At 37.1% G+C, this 16,837-nt stretch overlaps 1 protein-coding gene across 4 annotated transcripts in view; it reads left to right on the forward strand.

The window, feature by feature from the left end:
• LOC141351114 (myomegalin-like) overlaps nt 1-14,586 on the forward strand; it is a 33,221-nt gene extending 18,635 nt beyond the window's left edge. Inside the window, exons 23-39 of one of the 4 annotated variants that reach the window (XM_073857558.1) lie at nt 58-257; nt 618-853; nt 960-1,017; nt 1,096-1,340; nt 3,053-3,190; nt 3,805-4,026; nt 4,197-4,328; nt 5,938-6,127; nt 6,242-6,366; nt 6,453-6,671; nt 6,832-6,933; nt 9,328-9,533; nt 9,615-9,758; nt 9,845-9,983; nt 10,083-10,129; nt 10,458-10,512; nt 13,242-14,586. In XM_073857558.1, the coding sequence (XP_073713659.1) occupies nt 58-257; nt 618-853; nt 960-1,017; nt 1,096-1,340; nt 3,053-3,190; nt 3,805-4,026; nt 4,197-4,328; nt 5,938-6,127; nt 6,242-6,366; nt 6,453-6,671; nt 6,832-6,933; nt 9,328-9,533; nt 9,615-9,758; nt 9,845-9,983; nt 10,083-10,129; nt 10,458-10,512; nt 13,242-13,333 (2,550 nt within the window). In that variant the 3' untranslated portion in view covers nt 13,334-14,586. The remainder of the gene's footprint in view (nt 1-57; nt 258-617; nt 854-959; nt 1,018-1,095; nt 1,341-3,052; nt 3,191-3,804; nt 4,027-4,196; nt 4,329-5,937; nt 6,128-6,241; nt 6,367-6,452; nt 6,672-6,831; nt 6,934-9,327; nt 9,534-9,614; nt 9,759-9,844; nt 9,984-10,082; nt 10,130-10,457; nt 10,513-13,241) is intronic. The other 3 variants (XM_073857567.1, XM_073857564.1, XM_073857561.1) reach the window with 3 other exon arrangements.
• Nucleotides 14,587-16,837: the final 2,251 nt, after the last annotated feature.

Genomic DNA, 16,837 nt, shown 5'->3' on the forward strand with positions numbered 1-16,837 from the left:
TAAAAGGGTTTTGTCCACCAGATATATTTTGTAATATTATGTTAATTAATCCGGCAGGTGAACTGGGAGTTTCAGGCCTCGACTGTTGTCAGTGCTGTAGATGAAGATGAGGGATGGCAGTCTGACGGGCCGATGAAGCCCAGTAAAGAGCTTCAGGAGCTGGTGAGTCGTGTGGCCCTGCTGGAGACCCAAATGAAAAGCTCGAAACTGGACGGGGAGAGTCGATCGGAAGAGGGCAAATGTGCCACTTGGCCCGGGTGAGTCCGTGCAAAGATATTTAATATTAACAAGATGCATCACTGCTATTGCTATGAATGGGGGAGATCCCAACGGTCAACACGGTCCCGCCTTCGAGTAAAAAGAGCCAATCATCAACCGTTAAAGAATGACATCCTCTGGGGGAGGGACTTTGCACACATTTAACTAAAAAAAACATTCCTAATTTGTATAATTTGATATAATCCGCACATGCACATAGCCGAGGTTGCCAGATCCACATAACAAAATCGCCCAATGGCCATTCAAAGCTAGCCCAAAAGCATCCCAAATATCAACATTATTAATGAATAACTCAGACTTGAATAAATAATAATAAAAATAACTTCCTGTTTTAACAGGAAGTACAACACACTGATCCAGGCTCAGGCGAGGGAACTGTCACATCTGCGTCAGAGGATGAGAGAGGGGCGGGGCATCTGTCACATCCTCACGCAACACCTGAGCGACACCACCAAAGGCTTTGAAGAGCTGCTGCGTGCCAATGACATCGATTATTACATGGGTCAAAGCTTTAGAGAGCAGCTTTCACAGAGTTCCTCTCTCGCTCAGAGAGTCAGCAGCAAGATCAGCGGATGTAAGCATGCAAACACCACACAACGTGATTTATACAGACACATTCAGATTCATCATTTATTCACAGCTGTGAATGTGTGCTGATTTATTACAACACTTTTGTTCAGGTGATCTTTCTGAGCAGCAAGAGGAGAAAGCACGTCGACATGAGCTTCTAGCATTGAGGTGAGCATCTTCTCTTGAATAAGAGTCATTATTTTGATGGCTGTTAAGAGTTGATCTTCATGTTCTCTGTGACATCAGCAGGTTGAGTAAGGAGCTTCAACAGAAAGACCAAATCATCGAGTCTCTCCACACCAAGCTTCGACGACGACCTGACACACCCTGCAGCAGCCACGCCCCCTCTGAGACTACAGACCAATCAGATCACGCTTCGTATGTGTCTGATGAAAGAGTCTCCACCAATGAGGATCTGGATCTGTGTTCAGACATGGATGTGACCAGTGAGTTTGTACAGGAAGAGGTGGAGCCTAGACAAAAAGATACAGGTACAGCAACCTTTACATCTGTTTAAACACACAAACACTGCAGCTTTGTGTATATTTTGTTATTTTGAAGGCATGTAGACACAAAATTAATGTTGTACAGCCAACTCATGTAACTTATTAATAAAGTTAATCATTAATACTCTTTATAATGTATATAATTAACATCCACTGTAAACTTCAAAGAGTAACAATGCAATACAATATTATATCATATAACTGAACTTTATATCAAACCCACATTTTTTTCTGCAACTTAAACATTTTTTTAAATTTAACTCTTTATGGTAAAAAAACTTTACACTAGCAAATGTTTTAAACTTTATCTCTTTACAGTAAAAATGTTTTAAACTTTAACTCTTTATGGTAAAAAAAACTTTACACTAGCAAATGTTTTAAACTTTAACTCTTTACGTCACTTTTTTTTTTTTAAACTATTTACACTGTTTTTTAAACTTTAACTCTTTATGGTAACATTTTTAAAAACTTTAACTCTTTACAGTGAAAATGTTTTAAAATTAAACTCTTTACGTTACTTTTTTAATTCTTTACGGTATTTTTTTAAAACTTTAACTCTTTAGGGTAAAAAATCTTTACACTAGGAAATGTTTAAAGCTGTAACTCTTTATGGTACATTTTTTTAACTTTAACTTTTTACTGTACTTTTTTAAACCTTTACAGTCATTTTTTCAACTTTAACTCTTTACAGTAAAAATTGTTCAAACTTTATCTCTTTATGGTAAAAATGTTTTTTAAAAGTTTAACTCTTTACAATAAAAATGTTTTAAACTTTAACTCTTTACAGTAAAAATCTTTACAGTAGAAAATGTTTTAAACTTTATCTCTTTACGTCACTTTTTTAACTCTTCACAGTAAAAATGTTTTAAACTTTAACTCTGTACGTTACCTTTTAACTCTTTACAGTATTTTTAACTGTGTTTTTAACTCTTTATGGTAAAATTTTTGTAAACTTTAACTCTTTACGGTAAAAAGTCTTTACACTAGGAAATGTTTTAAGCTGTAACTCTTTATGGTACGTTTTTTTTAAACTTTAACTTTTTACTGTACTTTTTTAAACTCCTTACGGTAATTTTTTAAAAACTTTAACTCTTTACAGTAAAAATGTTTCAAGCTTTAACACTTTACGGTAAAGATGTTTTTTAAAAGTTTAACTCTTTACAACAAAAATGTTTCAAACTTTAACACTTTACGGTAATTTTTAAAAAAAAAATTTAACTCTTTACAATAAAAATGTTTTAAACTTTAACTCTTTACGTTACTTTTTTACTCTTTATGGTATTCTTTTAACTTTAACTCTTTATGGTAATTTTTTTTAAACTTTAACTCTATGGTAATTTTTTTAAAGGTTTAACTCTTTACAATAATTTTTTTAAAACTTTAACCCTTTATGGTAAAAAAGTTTTAAACTTTAATTCTTTATGGTAAAAAATCTTTACTCTAGCAAATGTTTTAAACTTTAACTCCTTTACCGGACAGGGTTTCAAATAAGCTTCAATCTTTATTAGTTAGTCATGTCTTAAACATTCTCTAAAAACACATATTACTGTAGATACAGACTACTAACTCCTGAATTAGAATATACAGGATTAATTTAAACCACCTGTGCAAATCAGAATGAGCCAGATTGAGGTTCAGAAGGTGGTGTTAGTATTTAAAGTTCTGTTAAAACTTACTGTTTGCTGTAATATCTACAGGTTTATTTTTCGGACCCATGTCCAGTTACCAGCCCCTGACCCCAAACCAGTACTGGTCTGCTAACCTGACCTCTGACCCCATCTCCTGTCTTGCTCTAGAGGGCAGGACTGTGAACGGTCACAGGCCACCAATGAGAAGTGAGCACACATGTTTGAGCATGTGTGTGTGATAGTGTGTGTTTTTATTTTACCTGACTGATTAACACACACCTGTGTTGTGTGTAAATTACTGCATAACCAGCCCTCAAACACAGCTATATATAAATTGTACTTGCTAGTTATGAGAGCTTAATTTAACAGTCATTTAACAGATTGTCTTTGATTTTCACCCTGAATATTGATAAACATGAATGACAGCAGCTGCCTGTGAAGACACAGTGGTGTTGTGATGTGGGTCACTGACCGTTTCAATTCGCAGAGTCTGTGCGTGGCTCTCCTGAATTTGCCAAGTGGTTTTACATTATGTTGACCCTGGAACAACATTTCAATCAACCAATGAGATTTCAGAAAATATGTTTAGAGTTTCAAGTTTAAGCTTACAACCAGAATTAGGTGCTTGTTTTTCATTTATCAGGTCCCTCGGATTTTAGGGTTCAGTTATGGTTAGGGTTTGGGGTGGTTTTAGGTTTTATTTACAAAAATGTTGTCCTTGGATCAACACAATATGTTGACTTGAGGACATCTCTCACTTGGCAAAATCAAGTCGAGTGTCTGCGCATCTCTTTAAACTGAATTCCTTCTTTGTCCTTCAGCTTTCAGCGCCCCTCATTCACTCTACAGCTATCAGCACCCAGCGCACAGCCCTCATTCCTTCAGTTATACCCCACCAGTACCCCATCATGCACTGGGACATAGTGGTGGCTCATCTCTACAGACACACACAAACTTGATGGACAGCAGTGCATTGTGGGGCTTGGGAAATATACAAGGCTTTGATGGATCATATTATTTACAGCCTGGGAACAGCCAATCAGGTGTGTGTGTGTCATCCACGTGTAGCTCATTTAAGTGTATGATAAAAAGAAGGAACAACCAAAAATTAAATTGAATTGAGTTAAATTCTGTCACATAGATGGTCAAAGTCTCTGTGTTTATAGACATAAAGGTTTCTTATAATGGTCACCAGATGTGATGTTGTTGACAGGTGTGGATGTGATTGAGGAACATCTGCGAGAGATTCGTTCTCTTCGTCAGCGTCTGGAAGACTCCATCAGAACCAATGAGAGACTGAGACAACAGTTAGAGGGACGTCTGTCCACGGTTGCACGAGAGACAGGTGTGTGTGTACAGTATGTACAGTATTAAAAACATTATGTCTATGGAATGTCCTCATATAACAAGGAAACACAATATGCCATAGACATAAAGTGCTATGGAAAAAACATAAAGTGCTATGATTGTCGTATCAATCAGTAATAAATATACAAGCGTATTGTTTCTTATGATTGGAATTCACGAAATGGATTTAAACCACCTCTGTGCAGCAATTAAGTCTTGCAAGGTATGTGAGCCTTCTTACGTGTAGTAAAATCTATCTAAATGAGTCAAATTAAACCATAATTTAAAGTCCCTTGTAGTTGATAATTTTATCCCTAAAAATTCATCTTTAAGCTTTATAATAGCATAGGGCTGAGCGATATATATCGGGGATTGCCATGCGCATCTCATTAGTAAAGCCGGTTCCTTGATTAATATAAATCGCCATCAGCTGCTTTTAGATGGAGCGGCATTTACTACACAGAGTCATAGTTCGCTGACAGTCGGGGCAATTTTGCATTAATTATCGACCCTTACACCCTTGCCTGACTTAGTATATGCGGAACCGTAAATATGCAAATGAGTCCCCACCTCTATTTAATCGCACCAGATCAGACATAGATATAAATGTACACAGATCCTGGATTTTTGCAGTTCCATTCATGTGGCGTTTGCAGCACAATTTTTTTAGCGCTGATGTAAAGCATTCACCCTGCATGTGTGCGCATTGCACGCTCGCATCACAGAAGTCGAGCTGAAACAGCAGTGCTGTGATCGTTTCAGTGCCGAGTCTATGCAGCATGCATACATAAAATCTATGACTCAATCCACTCGTTCAGCAGTGATAATGTGATTGGTTGCATGTTTGTGAGGCCATTTCCAACAGTTGTCTGTCTTTGGGAAAACTTTAATTGTATGGAGAAAATACTCAGCAATGTTGTTGATTGATGAATTTGCACATGTTTTTTTCTTGAACCATATAAAAAACACAACATAGACAAATAAACAACAATAAAAAAAAACTCATTCAAGTGGACTATAAAACTTGATTTTCACCACATGGGGTCTTTAACAATATCTCTTAACATCTTATAATGTGGTCCTTATGCTAGTGCATACACATATTCACTGAGGGGCAACCTTCCGATCTCTTTGGTGAAGTCAACAGGAAAGTGACTTAAACTGCAATTTATCGACTGGCCACTAGAGGCTCCAAAAGAGAGTCAATTCCCATAGACCTCCATGTTAAAAATGCCCAACTTTACAGTAGAAAATAATATGTTTACAGCCTGGTACAACATTTTTTTTTTTTGGTCGGTATAGCTAATGTTGCCCTTCATGACAACTGTGAGAGGGTTGATTTTTTTTGTAACTCATTCATTTAAATTATATTAAGCCTTAAACTTCTGCATAATTAAGGGCGTTTTTCGTGAGATGGCGACGGCAGGCAATGCCTACTTTAAGCTTCAAAAAAACGATTTTCACAAACCATTGGGTGACGTCACAGACACTACGTCCATATTTTTTACAGTCTATGATATTCACTCATCATTCTGAGGCCTTTCCATGGACCTAAAGGCTAGGGCTCATGTTATAATTTCAACTAATAGTATCATCTGGTATTATAGTGAGCAGTGAAGAGGTGGAGCAACTTCGTGAGGCTGTGCTGTCTGGCCGTGCTCGACTCAAGCAGGCGGAGTTAGAGGCGGAGCAATGGAAGGAGGAGTTAAGGAGGCTGCAGACGCACAACTGTGATCAAAGTCAGCAAATACAACAGCTGCGACAGGAGCGACAAAACACTCAGGAGCAAAGCAATAGGTCTAAAAACCACACACAACAGAAATACAGACTGTGCTTATACACACAACAGAACAAAACACAGTATGATTGGATGAGTACTGAGATGAGTCAAACTCTTTTGTTTTATGGCAGGCTGCAGCATGAGGTGAGTTTACTTCAACAGCAGCTCTCAGAGAGCAGACAGCTCTTACGATCTCTACAATGTGAACTCCAGCTGTATGAACGCGTGTGTGGAGGAAGAAAGAGCGCCCCCGCAGGTAATGCACTGAAACTGCATCATCATCAGCTTGAAAAGATGTTTTTTTGTAATTAATCTGAATCATTCTTTTGATTTTGTGGTTAGGGTGCGTGTGTGAGGTGCAGTACCCGTCAGTGGAATTGCGGGAGTTGTTAGTGGAGATTCGGGCTCTAAGGGTCCAGCTGGAGCACAGCGTACAGGAGAACAGCGCTCTCCGCTCTCAGCTACAGAAACAGTTGGATCAGTCCATCGAACAGCGTCCGTCTCCCATCATTCCTGCCAGCCCGCTGAGAGATGCACTTTACCGCAGACAGTTACTGCACGGTAACATGCATACAAGCTCTTTTTTCTTCATCTGTCTTGCTGTGAACACTGTGATTCATGTTGTAGTCTGAGAAAGTATTTAAAAATATAAAGTTTCACAATAAAGTGTCTGATTTGCACGTTTTGAAGTGTGTATGTTGGATGTGTGTGATCTCCACAGACCCGTCTCCTTCTCCTCCAGTCAGAGATGTTGGTCCGTTTCCAGCTGGACCTCTGTATTCACCATACTCAGAGCTGGAGGAGAACACACTTAACACTAACGGTGTGTGCAAATATATCATAACAGTTCTCACTAAAACAGGCTGATGAATGAATGTAGATCAGTGTTACACTTCAGTACTTTACAAGAGTGACAACCGCATTTTACTACAGAATTAATTCCTGCATCTTTGCTACAGAATGCAACTAAACACACTCGTACACACTGCAGCTAAATTAAATTCTCACTTCACCTTTTAATGCTTATTCCTGTTCTGTTCTCTCACACACACACACACACACACACACACACACACACACACACACACACACACACACACACACACACACACACACACACACACACACACACGCACTTCAGTCCTTTACAGGAGTGACAACTACATTCCACTACAGAATTAACTTCAAACTGAACAACTAGTTGTTGATGAAGTATTTAAACGTGCATCATGGACTCTTCTGAAAAATTAAATGCCTAGAAGATGAAAATGTCTTCTGTATGTGCTTTGCAGAAACAAAAATCCCAAGATAAACCGAAATAAATTAAAATGCTTTACCTCAAAGATCAAAATATTGGGACAAGCACCTTCACACTTTAATTCTTTCCCCGCCATTGACAAGTTATCTTGTCTTTGACAGGGATACGTTTTCTCTTAAAGTGGACATATCATGAAACTTTTTCCATGTTTAAGTGATATAATTGGGTCCCCAGTGCTTCCATCAACCTAGAAAATGTGAAAAAGATCAACCCAGTAACTTGTGGCTCCCCTTGTGATGTCAGAAGGGGATCTTATTATAATAATACCACCCCTTAATCTGCACTATCCATCCACGCACTGCCATTTAGTGCAGAGATCAGCTCATTTGCATTTAAAAGGACACACCCAAAAACAGCTAATTTTTGCTCACACCTACAAAGTGCAATTATAACATGTATAATAAATGATCTAAGGCCTCATACACACCGCAAACTTTCGGGAGTGACAACTGCATTTAAATGCGGGAGTGAATCCCCTAAATGTTCGTTTCATGTTTGTACAGAACAAGACTCACTCCCAAAATTGTGATGATTGTCACAGAGATAACCATAGCAACGCTCTGCCGTCTTGCTTGCTTATCACTCACAGCTTTGACCAAAATTTTTAAACAGCGTTATGTTTTGCAGTAAACCTCCAGCTTGACTTTGTGTATTGTACGCATTTGTGAGGCTGCTCCACGCTGTCTGTAACGTTGCCAGGTCCTCGTCTTTTTTGTACTTGCATACCGTTTTGGCGCTTAACTGTTTATGGCTTTTGGCTCATGAAGCGATCAAGTTTTTGATGTTATTAAAGTGTAAAGATTCCGGTCACAATATTTTGATCTTTGAGGTAAAGCATTTGGATTTATTTCGATTTATTATTGGATTTTTTTGCGGGAGTTAATTCAGTTGTAGAATGCGGTTGTCAGTCCCGTAAATTACTAAAGTGTGTGTGTACAGAACAGCAATAAGTATTAAAAGGTGAAGTGACAACCGAATTAATATGCATTGTGTACGGGACCTAAATGTACTTTTGAGCTAAAACTTCGCATATGTACTCTGGGGACACCAAATATTTATTTTACATCTTAAAAAAGTCTTCTGAAATGTCCCCTTTAATTGATGAGTTTTTACAGCAATCTATATTTCTGCTGTTATCCACTAGGTGGCACTCTTACCCAACTTATAAAACACTGAAGCATCCACTGATCTAAAAAACAGTTCAAATTCTGATCTCTAACAAAAATCCTTCACAAAAATGCAATTATTTCAGCACAAAATTTTGTATTTTTAAAGAAACCTACCCATATTTGAGAGGTGATAAAAAGATAGGATGAAAGTTTATTTTTTGTTTAAGGCCAGTTGGACCCGTTAACAAGCATTCAAAATAAATCATCCAAATTGTAAGGAATCAACCATTGAAATTGACCATGTAAAATCAAGATTGGTGTAATAAAAAATAAAGGCGACTTGACTTCAACAAGACTTGTTAAAATCCATGTAAAGTCATTTCAGAGAATTATTTGTAAACACATTATAAATGTTAGAAATGTATTGCTAAAACACGTTACAGACTCAACTATGTAGTACTCAAATTGGGAGTCAAAACAGCTTTTCCAGATTTCTGTGTTCAGGATAATTTGGGCGGGGCTAAAGCGGTGGCTCGATGATGCACTGGAGCCACCATGCATGGCCCCACCCCTAACACAATCACGAGCATCCATTCAGGTTGTAGAGCTATTTAAAAAATTAAGAAAGACGGCAGCTTTTGCGCAGGGAGCAGAAAAAATGGTCTGGTTTTTTATATTTTAAAAACTTTATTTGGCGTTTTTAATCATTCTAACCTGTGAATCAGCTGTTGGTGTTGTTGTTTGATGACGTTTACAGCTGTGACAACATGAAAATGAATCTTTCCCTCAGATTCTCTGGAACCTCACAGCGATCTGGAAGGAGAAGCTCCGGACGGCTCGTTCGCCAACCGTAACGGGCGTCACGCGATCGGGCACGTGGACGATTACAGCGCGCTGCGGCAGCAGGTGTTGGAGGGAAGCGGTCTGACACGGCGGATGGAGGCAGCGCTACAGTCCTGTCTTAACAGTGCACTGCTGGAGATCAACACTGGGAAGGTGATGCTGATGAACGGCCTCTGATGAATGAAGCACTCTGAACAAACAGCAGATATATCACATGTTCTGTGTCTCTTTAAGGCACTGGAATACAACACAGTGAAGACGCTGCTCTCAGACACCAAGACTTTACGTCAGATTCTGGACGAGGCCACATCTTTACTCAAGATGTTCTGGCGGGCGGCGCTACCGAGCGGTGACGGCCCCGCCCATCTCATCCAGAAGGTTCGAAGCTCAAACTTATTTTAAAATGATTGCCACATTCACTAAACAGTTAAAGCAAAATGCAATGTAAATGTGGTTTGACACAGGAACAGACCATGCGCAGCGAGATCCAGTCATTACATCTGAGGATCGCTGAACAGGAGGAAGTTCTGCAGGGAACCGTCCAGCGTTTGCGGAGTACCAACCGCACTAAAGAAAGCATGGAGACATTTATTGTTAACCAGTGTGAGTTTGAGTTTCTAGACCGAGATCAATCCAGTTCTTCTTTGTAGTTATATTGTAGGTTTTGGGTGTTTAAGCTTTAATGATGCATTTGTTTTGTAGTGTCCAGGACTCGAGATGTGTTGAAAAAAGCCAGAGCCAACCTTGAGGTGAGATGAATCTCTGTCAGCTAGTGCTTCACCAGTATATGTCGCTGTTAACCCAGTTACAGTCATTTCTTTGTGATTTAATGTTATATATCTTAAATATTGACTGAGAAAGGTCATGTCAAAGATTAAAATCAAACTCCTCTTTAGATTATGAGACTTTAGCCTAAATTTCACAGAGAGGGTGCGTGTGTATATTTCAGGGATTTCACATATATGGGCTTTTAAAGATGAGCTGGTGTCATTATATGAATGGAGGATTCATTGATGATATCAGTTTGTATTTGTCCTTGATTTTTGTGTGTTGATTTTTTTCTCTGAATGTTTTTAGAAGAATGAGCTCAGGATCTCCTCTCTAAGCTCCTCCTCTTCCTCTCATTGCCATGGTAACATTCTGTCTCGTGCCATGTGCATATCTGTGCTTAGCTCATGCTGCTTATGAGACTATCAGGTTACATTATTATGGGATGGATTACATTGTTGTATAATTGTTTTGACATGGTTATGATAAGGGTGAATGAATACAGGAAGACTGTTTAAACACATGTCCACTTTTCTATCTGTATTTATAGTGGTTGTGTTGAGGTTCTTACCGTATAGATCTTAAGTTCCTATTGAGTTTTTGTTATATATGACCCAGTCTGTGTAAACCCAGGTAAAGTCATTTATTTATGGCAAAAAATAAATTTCTCTGGCTAAAAATATGTTTTAAATAAATGCTAAATACATTTTGTAGAATGTAAAGCTTTTTAAATTTGAAAATATATTTAGTTTTATTCTTCAAACATTATATTTCAAAATGTATTTCAGGGGCAATAAATACATTTCAAATTTTTACAAACTGTAGAGCAAAAAATATATTGTATATTATATATTTATAGTATATTTTTGCAGTTGAGTATTTAAATGAAATGTTTACAGGTTTGTAACATACAAAGTTTTTTTTTCCAATGCGATGCTAATATAAATGCCTTAAAATATATTTATTTTTAATATATATATCAAAATGTACAAAAAAACTGCCAAAACATAATTCAAAAAATATTTTAGCACACATATTTTTTGGCAATTTTTTGTATATTTTGAAATAGTATTTTTACTAATATTTCAAATTATATTTCAAAATATTTTGTTGCTGTACAGTATGGGTGTGATTTACATAATACTTTGTTTTCTACATAAAATCATAAAGTAAAGAACATTCTGTGACAATATTACCTTGATAGTTTTAATATTGACTGAGTAAGATCCTATCAAAGATCACTGTTGGGGAAAGTTACTTTTAAAAGTAATGCATTACAATATTAAGTTACTCCCCAAAAAAGTAACTAATTGCATTACTTAGTTACTTTTCATAGAAAGTAATGCTTATATTACTTTTTAGTTACTTTTTCTTGGCTGAGGCTTGATCTCTTTCAGGCCTTGCAGTTGTTTTTTATGACTGAGAAGTTCTGCATTCAGAAATTGCATATTTCCATCGCAAAAATGTCGAACTCTGGCCTGCCATCTCAGTTTCTGACTCAAACTGTTCCCACACAGGCGTATACGTATAGAGTGCATAATGTGACTACGCTTAGTTTAAATCAGTAATCTTTTTTTAATAGAATTAATTAAACTAAAAAAGTAACTTGCATTACTTTTTTTAAAAAGTAACTCAAATATTAATGTGTACATTTATAAAGTAATGCGTTACTTTACTCGTAACTTCAGAAAAGTTATATTATTACGTAATGCAAGTTAATGTAATGCGTTACCCCCAACACTGTCAAAGATTAAAATCGAACTTTGATGCTTTAAATTTAGTCATTAGATTATCAAGACTTGGATTTCAGAGACATGGTGTTATTTCGTGTGAGCGTACAGTAAAGAGTTCATCCTAACCTTAAGCGTTTCAAGATGTTGACCAGTTCTTATAATACAATTGCTTAACAAATGCAAACATTTCCGATGATTTAAGGATATTCGACTGAAAACACTAAATGCTGCAGTTGTTTAAGTTTATTTATAATCTCATGACTCTAAACCTTCAGACCTTTAACTGTCATGCACATTTACTGTACACACATGCTGCTTACTATCATTCTGCATTTCACATAAGCACTAACAGAGAAATCATCTGAATCCATTCTGAATTAATTTAAGATTAACTTATTTATTACTTATAAACTTAAACTAACTTATTAACACTTACATTTATGCATTTGGCAGGCACTTTTATCCAAAGCGACTTTACAAGTTATCAGCATGTGTGAGCTCGAACCCTTGAGATTTGTGCTGCTAACGCAATGCTTAAGCAATGAGCTTTACAGGAGCACATATCAAGTCACTATAGGTATGTTTACATGCAACCAAATAACCCGTTTGTTGATGGCTCAATCGGATTAAAAAGTCTTCAAACACCTTAATCAATACGATTGAGGTCGATCGGATGCAAATTTGGAACGTATTGAAGGGGGTGATGTAATCTGATCTGTGATCCGATCATCAGAAGAAAAGTACGCATGTAAACGCGTGAATTGTAGTATTTACTCAGTAAGATACAAAAATACCTTCTGCACATGCGCAGAAGAATTGTGCTCGGGTTCACATTTTCGGATTAAATCCAGAGATAAAGCTTGAACACAAAAAGAGATGCTGTGCGTTGCCAAGTCTTTTGCTTTTTGCAGACTTCAGATTTGGGCTACTTTTCAACTGTTTCAGAGAGTTGATTTTGTTCTGCGGTTTAAAGATGAAAGGATTTTGTTTATTGGTTATTGGTATTTGGGTTGTGAGTAGTCATTGGAATGTTGTTGGGCTAGTTTTGAATGTCCATTGGGCTGGTTTTGATACGCGAATCTGGCAACCCTGGCTGTACGCTTGCGCAGACGTTTGGTTCGGATTATATAGAATGTAAATTTTAATCAGTTTAAGGTGCATGTAAACTGTATTGTCGTGACCTGCAATCGGATTAAATTCAGTCAGATTGACAAAATTTTGTGCATGTAAACACAGCTAATGCGTGTGAATGCAATTAAAAAAATCATTTTAGTCTGGCTGGCTGTTAAAGTAGTATTGACTTTATATAAATAATAGAAAATATTGATTTTAATCATGTTTATTTCACTTTGTTACGCAGGAAAAATCCTCACAGGACCTTCTGATAGGGGTCATGTGACCCACTCTCGTTCTGCGATCACCATGACAACAGCCAATCACCGCCGCCTGTGAAGAAGTGCAGCACGGTAAACCAGCAGCCTCACCTCCTTCATCGTGACTTCTCTGTCCCTGATCTCACAGACTGCCGCTAAATTCCCTCCAGTATCTGAGGGGATTCATGCAAAAACAAAAGGACAGGCACAGTTAAAGCAAAAGCTTTTGAGTTCTGTCTCTGATAAATAACGTTCTGCTTTCGCACGCTTGTTATAAAGATTATTGTAGTTGGCATTATTTAATGCTATTGACTGAAATGGTATGTGTAGTATTTGCATGTCATCATAAAAGTTATAAAACTAAACTAGCGCCAGATTTCGTGAGGTGAGCTTCACCGGAACGTGCCAAATTTTTGGATTTAGTTTTTTTACATTTTGCCTTAACAGTGACAATGCTCAAGGTGTCAATGTAATGATAAACACTAACATCATATTATCAACTTTGTTAGATTGCTGAAAATAACCTTCAGGTGTATTGGCCATTGTATATGCATGCCGCCTTAAGTGAATAACTGAAATCATTAGAAATGTAAGTGGCCATTAATGAATGTAAATGGCAACCCTTATTCAAATCTCTGCATTTCTTATTAAGATGACAAACTTTGGCAAGATGTTGGTCAAACAAAACAGTCTAGCCAATCATAGCCAAGATGTGTTCGATTCATGCTGTGTAACGTTACTGCTTACACAGATAATGTACATACGTTATGCGATTGTTGTATTAGTTTCGTGGTTCACATATTCATGCGATATAGCAGGTTTTTAAAACATGGGAAACTGTGCAATAGCCATTTGAAACATTGACTGCTGATTGTACTGAATGCATCAATCCAAGTATTAATTGTAGTATTTGCCTGAAACATTATGGAGTTGCCTTGAAAACCTAAAGCTTGCAAGTGTCATTCCTAGTGATTCTGTTTTGCCTTTCACCAGCCATCTACGCAAGCAAAAACTCTTCAGTGAGAAATGCAATAACAAATTTAGGCCTTGTGTCTGTGCCATAGCATTCGTAATTTGCCAAATGGTTTTAAAAGTATTATCTTACTGAATGGAGAAAGGCCAAAGCTAAAACAGGGGAAAATACTATAAAGGTCATGTCGGTTCGGAAACTAGAATGTATAGTATGTATATAATGCTTAAATGCTCCGTTGTTGGTATAGTTATATATGACTGTGTAATGTAATAAAATGTGCCGACACATGAGACAAAACAACTCTGTGTCTGAAGCTGAAATCTGCCTTTTGAAATTAAAACATGAATAAACAACTGAAACGCATTCATGCTTTTCATTTTGTGTGCAAGCTCAGGTAAAAAAGTATACTTGAATACTAAAAATATACTTCAATATATATATACTTCAAACCAACAAGTACATTTTTAGTACAATTGTTATTTTTCTGCTAAATAGTGTAAAAGTTATACACTAAAATGTACTGATTTAAAGTATACTTCTACTTCAGTAGTAATTCAGTGCACTTGAAATGAGTCCCAGTTAGCAAGCAACCATTGAAACAATGTTAAAATTGTTGATTTGTCAATGTTAATCCTATTGAATTAATATCACGTTTGCACCCTCCATTAATACTGAAAAATATTGATATATTAACAAACCACCATTGTGGTGATCAGTGTTTGCTTTAGCTGGGTCCTTGACTCTTGTTTTTAATGTTAAGTTTTCTTTGCAATAGCAGGTGTATTTTAAAACACTGCTTCAAAAGCCAAAGAAAACTAAGATATATTATGATCAAGTAATTTCATCATTGTATATTCTCCTAAAATATATTTCTTGTGTGCTGGGTTCATAACGTGTAAAAATGTAATAATATTTTAGCGCTAGTTCAGCAAGGTCAGGGGCCTCATTTATAAAGCATCCGTACACACGGATTTGATCGTAAAGTGTGCATATACGCAAAAATTTACGGCAAAGTCCATATTTACAAAAACTGTCTTTGACATGGAAAAGTGCCACTGCCAAAAGTAAGAGCAGACATACTTACTTTTGCTTGTCCGATTGCTGCAGGTTTTTGGCAATATAGCAGCATGCATACCAGTTAATTATTCTATCTGAATTAGTTTGATGATTGTCACCATTATTGAGATTTTCAGAATGAGTAATGATGTCTGAATGTGTCAGTAATGCTTTTGGTTTACGTTGTCCCAGTGCATTTACAAACCAGAACAATTATAACCAGGGCCTGAAGTTAACTTTTTTGACCACCAGCCACTGTGGCAGGTGGATTTAGAAATCCACCTGCCACAGAGACTTTTTACCAGCCAGTTTTTTTTTGCCTGAATAGTGAATTATAACGCTGTCTTTATTGTATGAATTAAAAATGATTTTTTTCAGAGCTACAAAAGTGAATTTCTCTTTGTCTTAGGTTGTTTGATTAACATTAATGACACAGACTTAAGTAGGTTAATTGAGGTTACTGTCTCTTTAAGACCAGCACAGAATGGTTTTTGACTCTCTATACACTTAAGACATAAAGAAATGTTTTATTAGAAAATTAATACTGTTGAGATCATTTTGTTTATATGTGCCCCGTCAAGAGCAGAATACGTTGTTTTTCATTACTATATTCGCAAAATGTATGTTAATGTACTACAGTATAAGGCATAGTAGCGCAACTCTCTCTAAAGTTTACACATCAAGAGTTCTGATCCGTCACAGCAGCACTACACATCTGTGCAACTGTGATTGTACTGTAGCCTGTCATCCAAAAATATTTTAATGATATTCATGCCGCGGTCAGTCGGTCGAGTTTAAAAACTATTTTGAACAATTGCGGGCGGGTTATAGTGACGGGTCGTTCGCGAACGAGGCGGCTCTAAGAGCTGATTCTTTGTAGCGAACCAGCAGAGCCGAATCTTCAAACGCAGGCTTGGGTGGGAACGTAAGAGGCCAGAAGAGCCGAATCTATGAAAAGAGCCGGACTGCCATCACTAAAATGTAGAGCCGGAGCTGGAGCCGAAAGAGCCGAATCTATGGAAAGAGCCGGACTGCCCATCACTAGCGGGTTAGTTGAAAATGTCGGTCGGGAGTGGGTTGTTCATACAATGACCCGCGCATCACTGATTTGCATTGGCTACCCGCCAATGTGGCTGGTAGATTGACAGTGTTACCCGCCAATTGCAAAATCCACCCGCATTTGGCGCGTGGTCGGGTGTTAATTTCATGCCCTGATTATAACAGTCAAAAAACAATCAACCTCATCATAAGGAGCTTCATACCCATCTTGACATCTTCATAAAAAGCAACCAATTTTAACTTAACTTTGAAACCATTTCAAACACAGTTGTCTTTCTACTTAAACACATACAAACAATGAAAAAAGAAAGATTTGACTAAGTGAAAGTCAAGAGCTTAATTAAAGCAAATATTGATCACCATAACGGTGGTTTGTTGCATTTCAATCTTTTTTCAATATTAATGGGGGTGCAAACAAGATATTGATTCAATGGGAGTTAAACTGACAAATCAACTATTTGTTAGCATTGTTTTAATGTTAGCTTGCTATCTGGT

The sequence above is a fragment of the Misgurnus anguillicaudatus genome, chromosome 2, assembly GCF_027580225.2.
Source record: "Misgurnus anguillicaudatus chromosome 2, ASM2758022v2, whole genome shotgun sequence".
Lineage (NCBI taxonomy): Eukaryota > Metazoa > Chordata > Actinopteri > Cypriniformes > Cobitidae > Misgurnus > Misgurnus anguillicaudatus.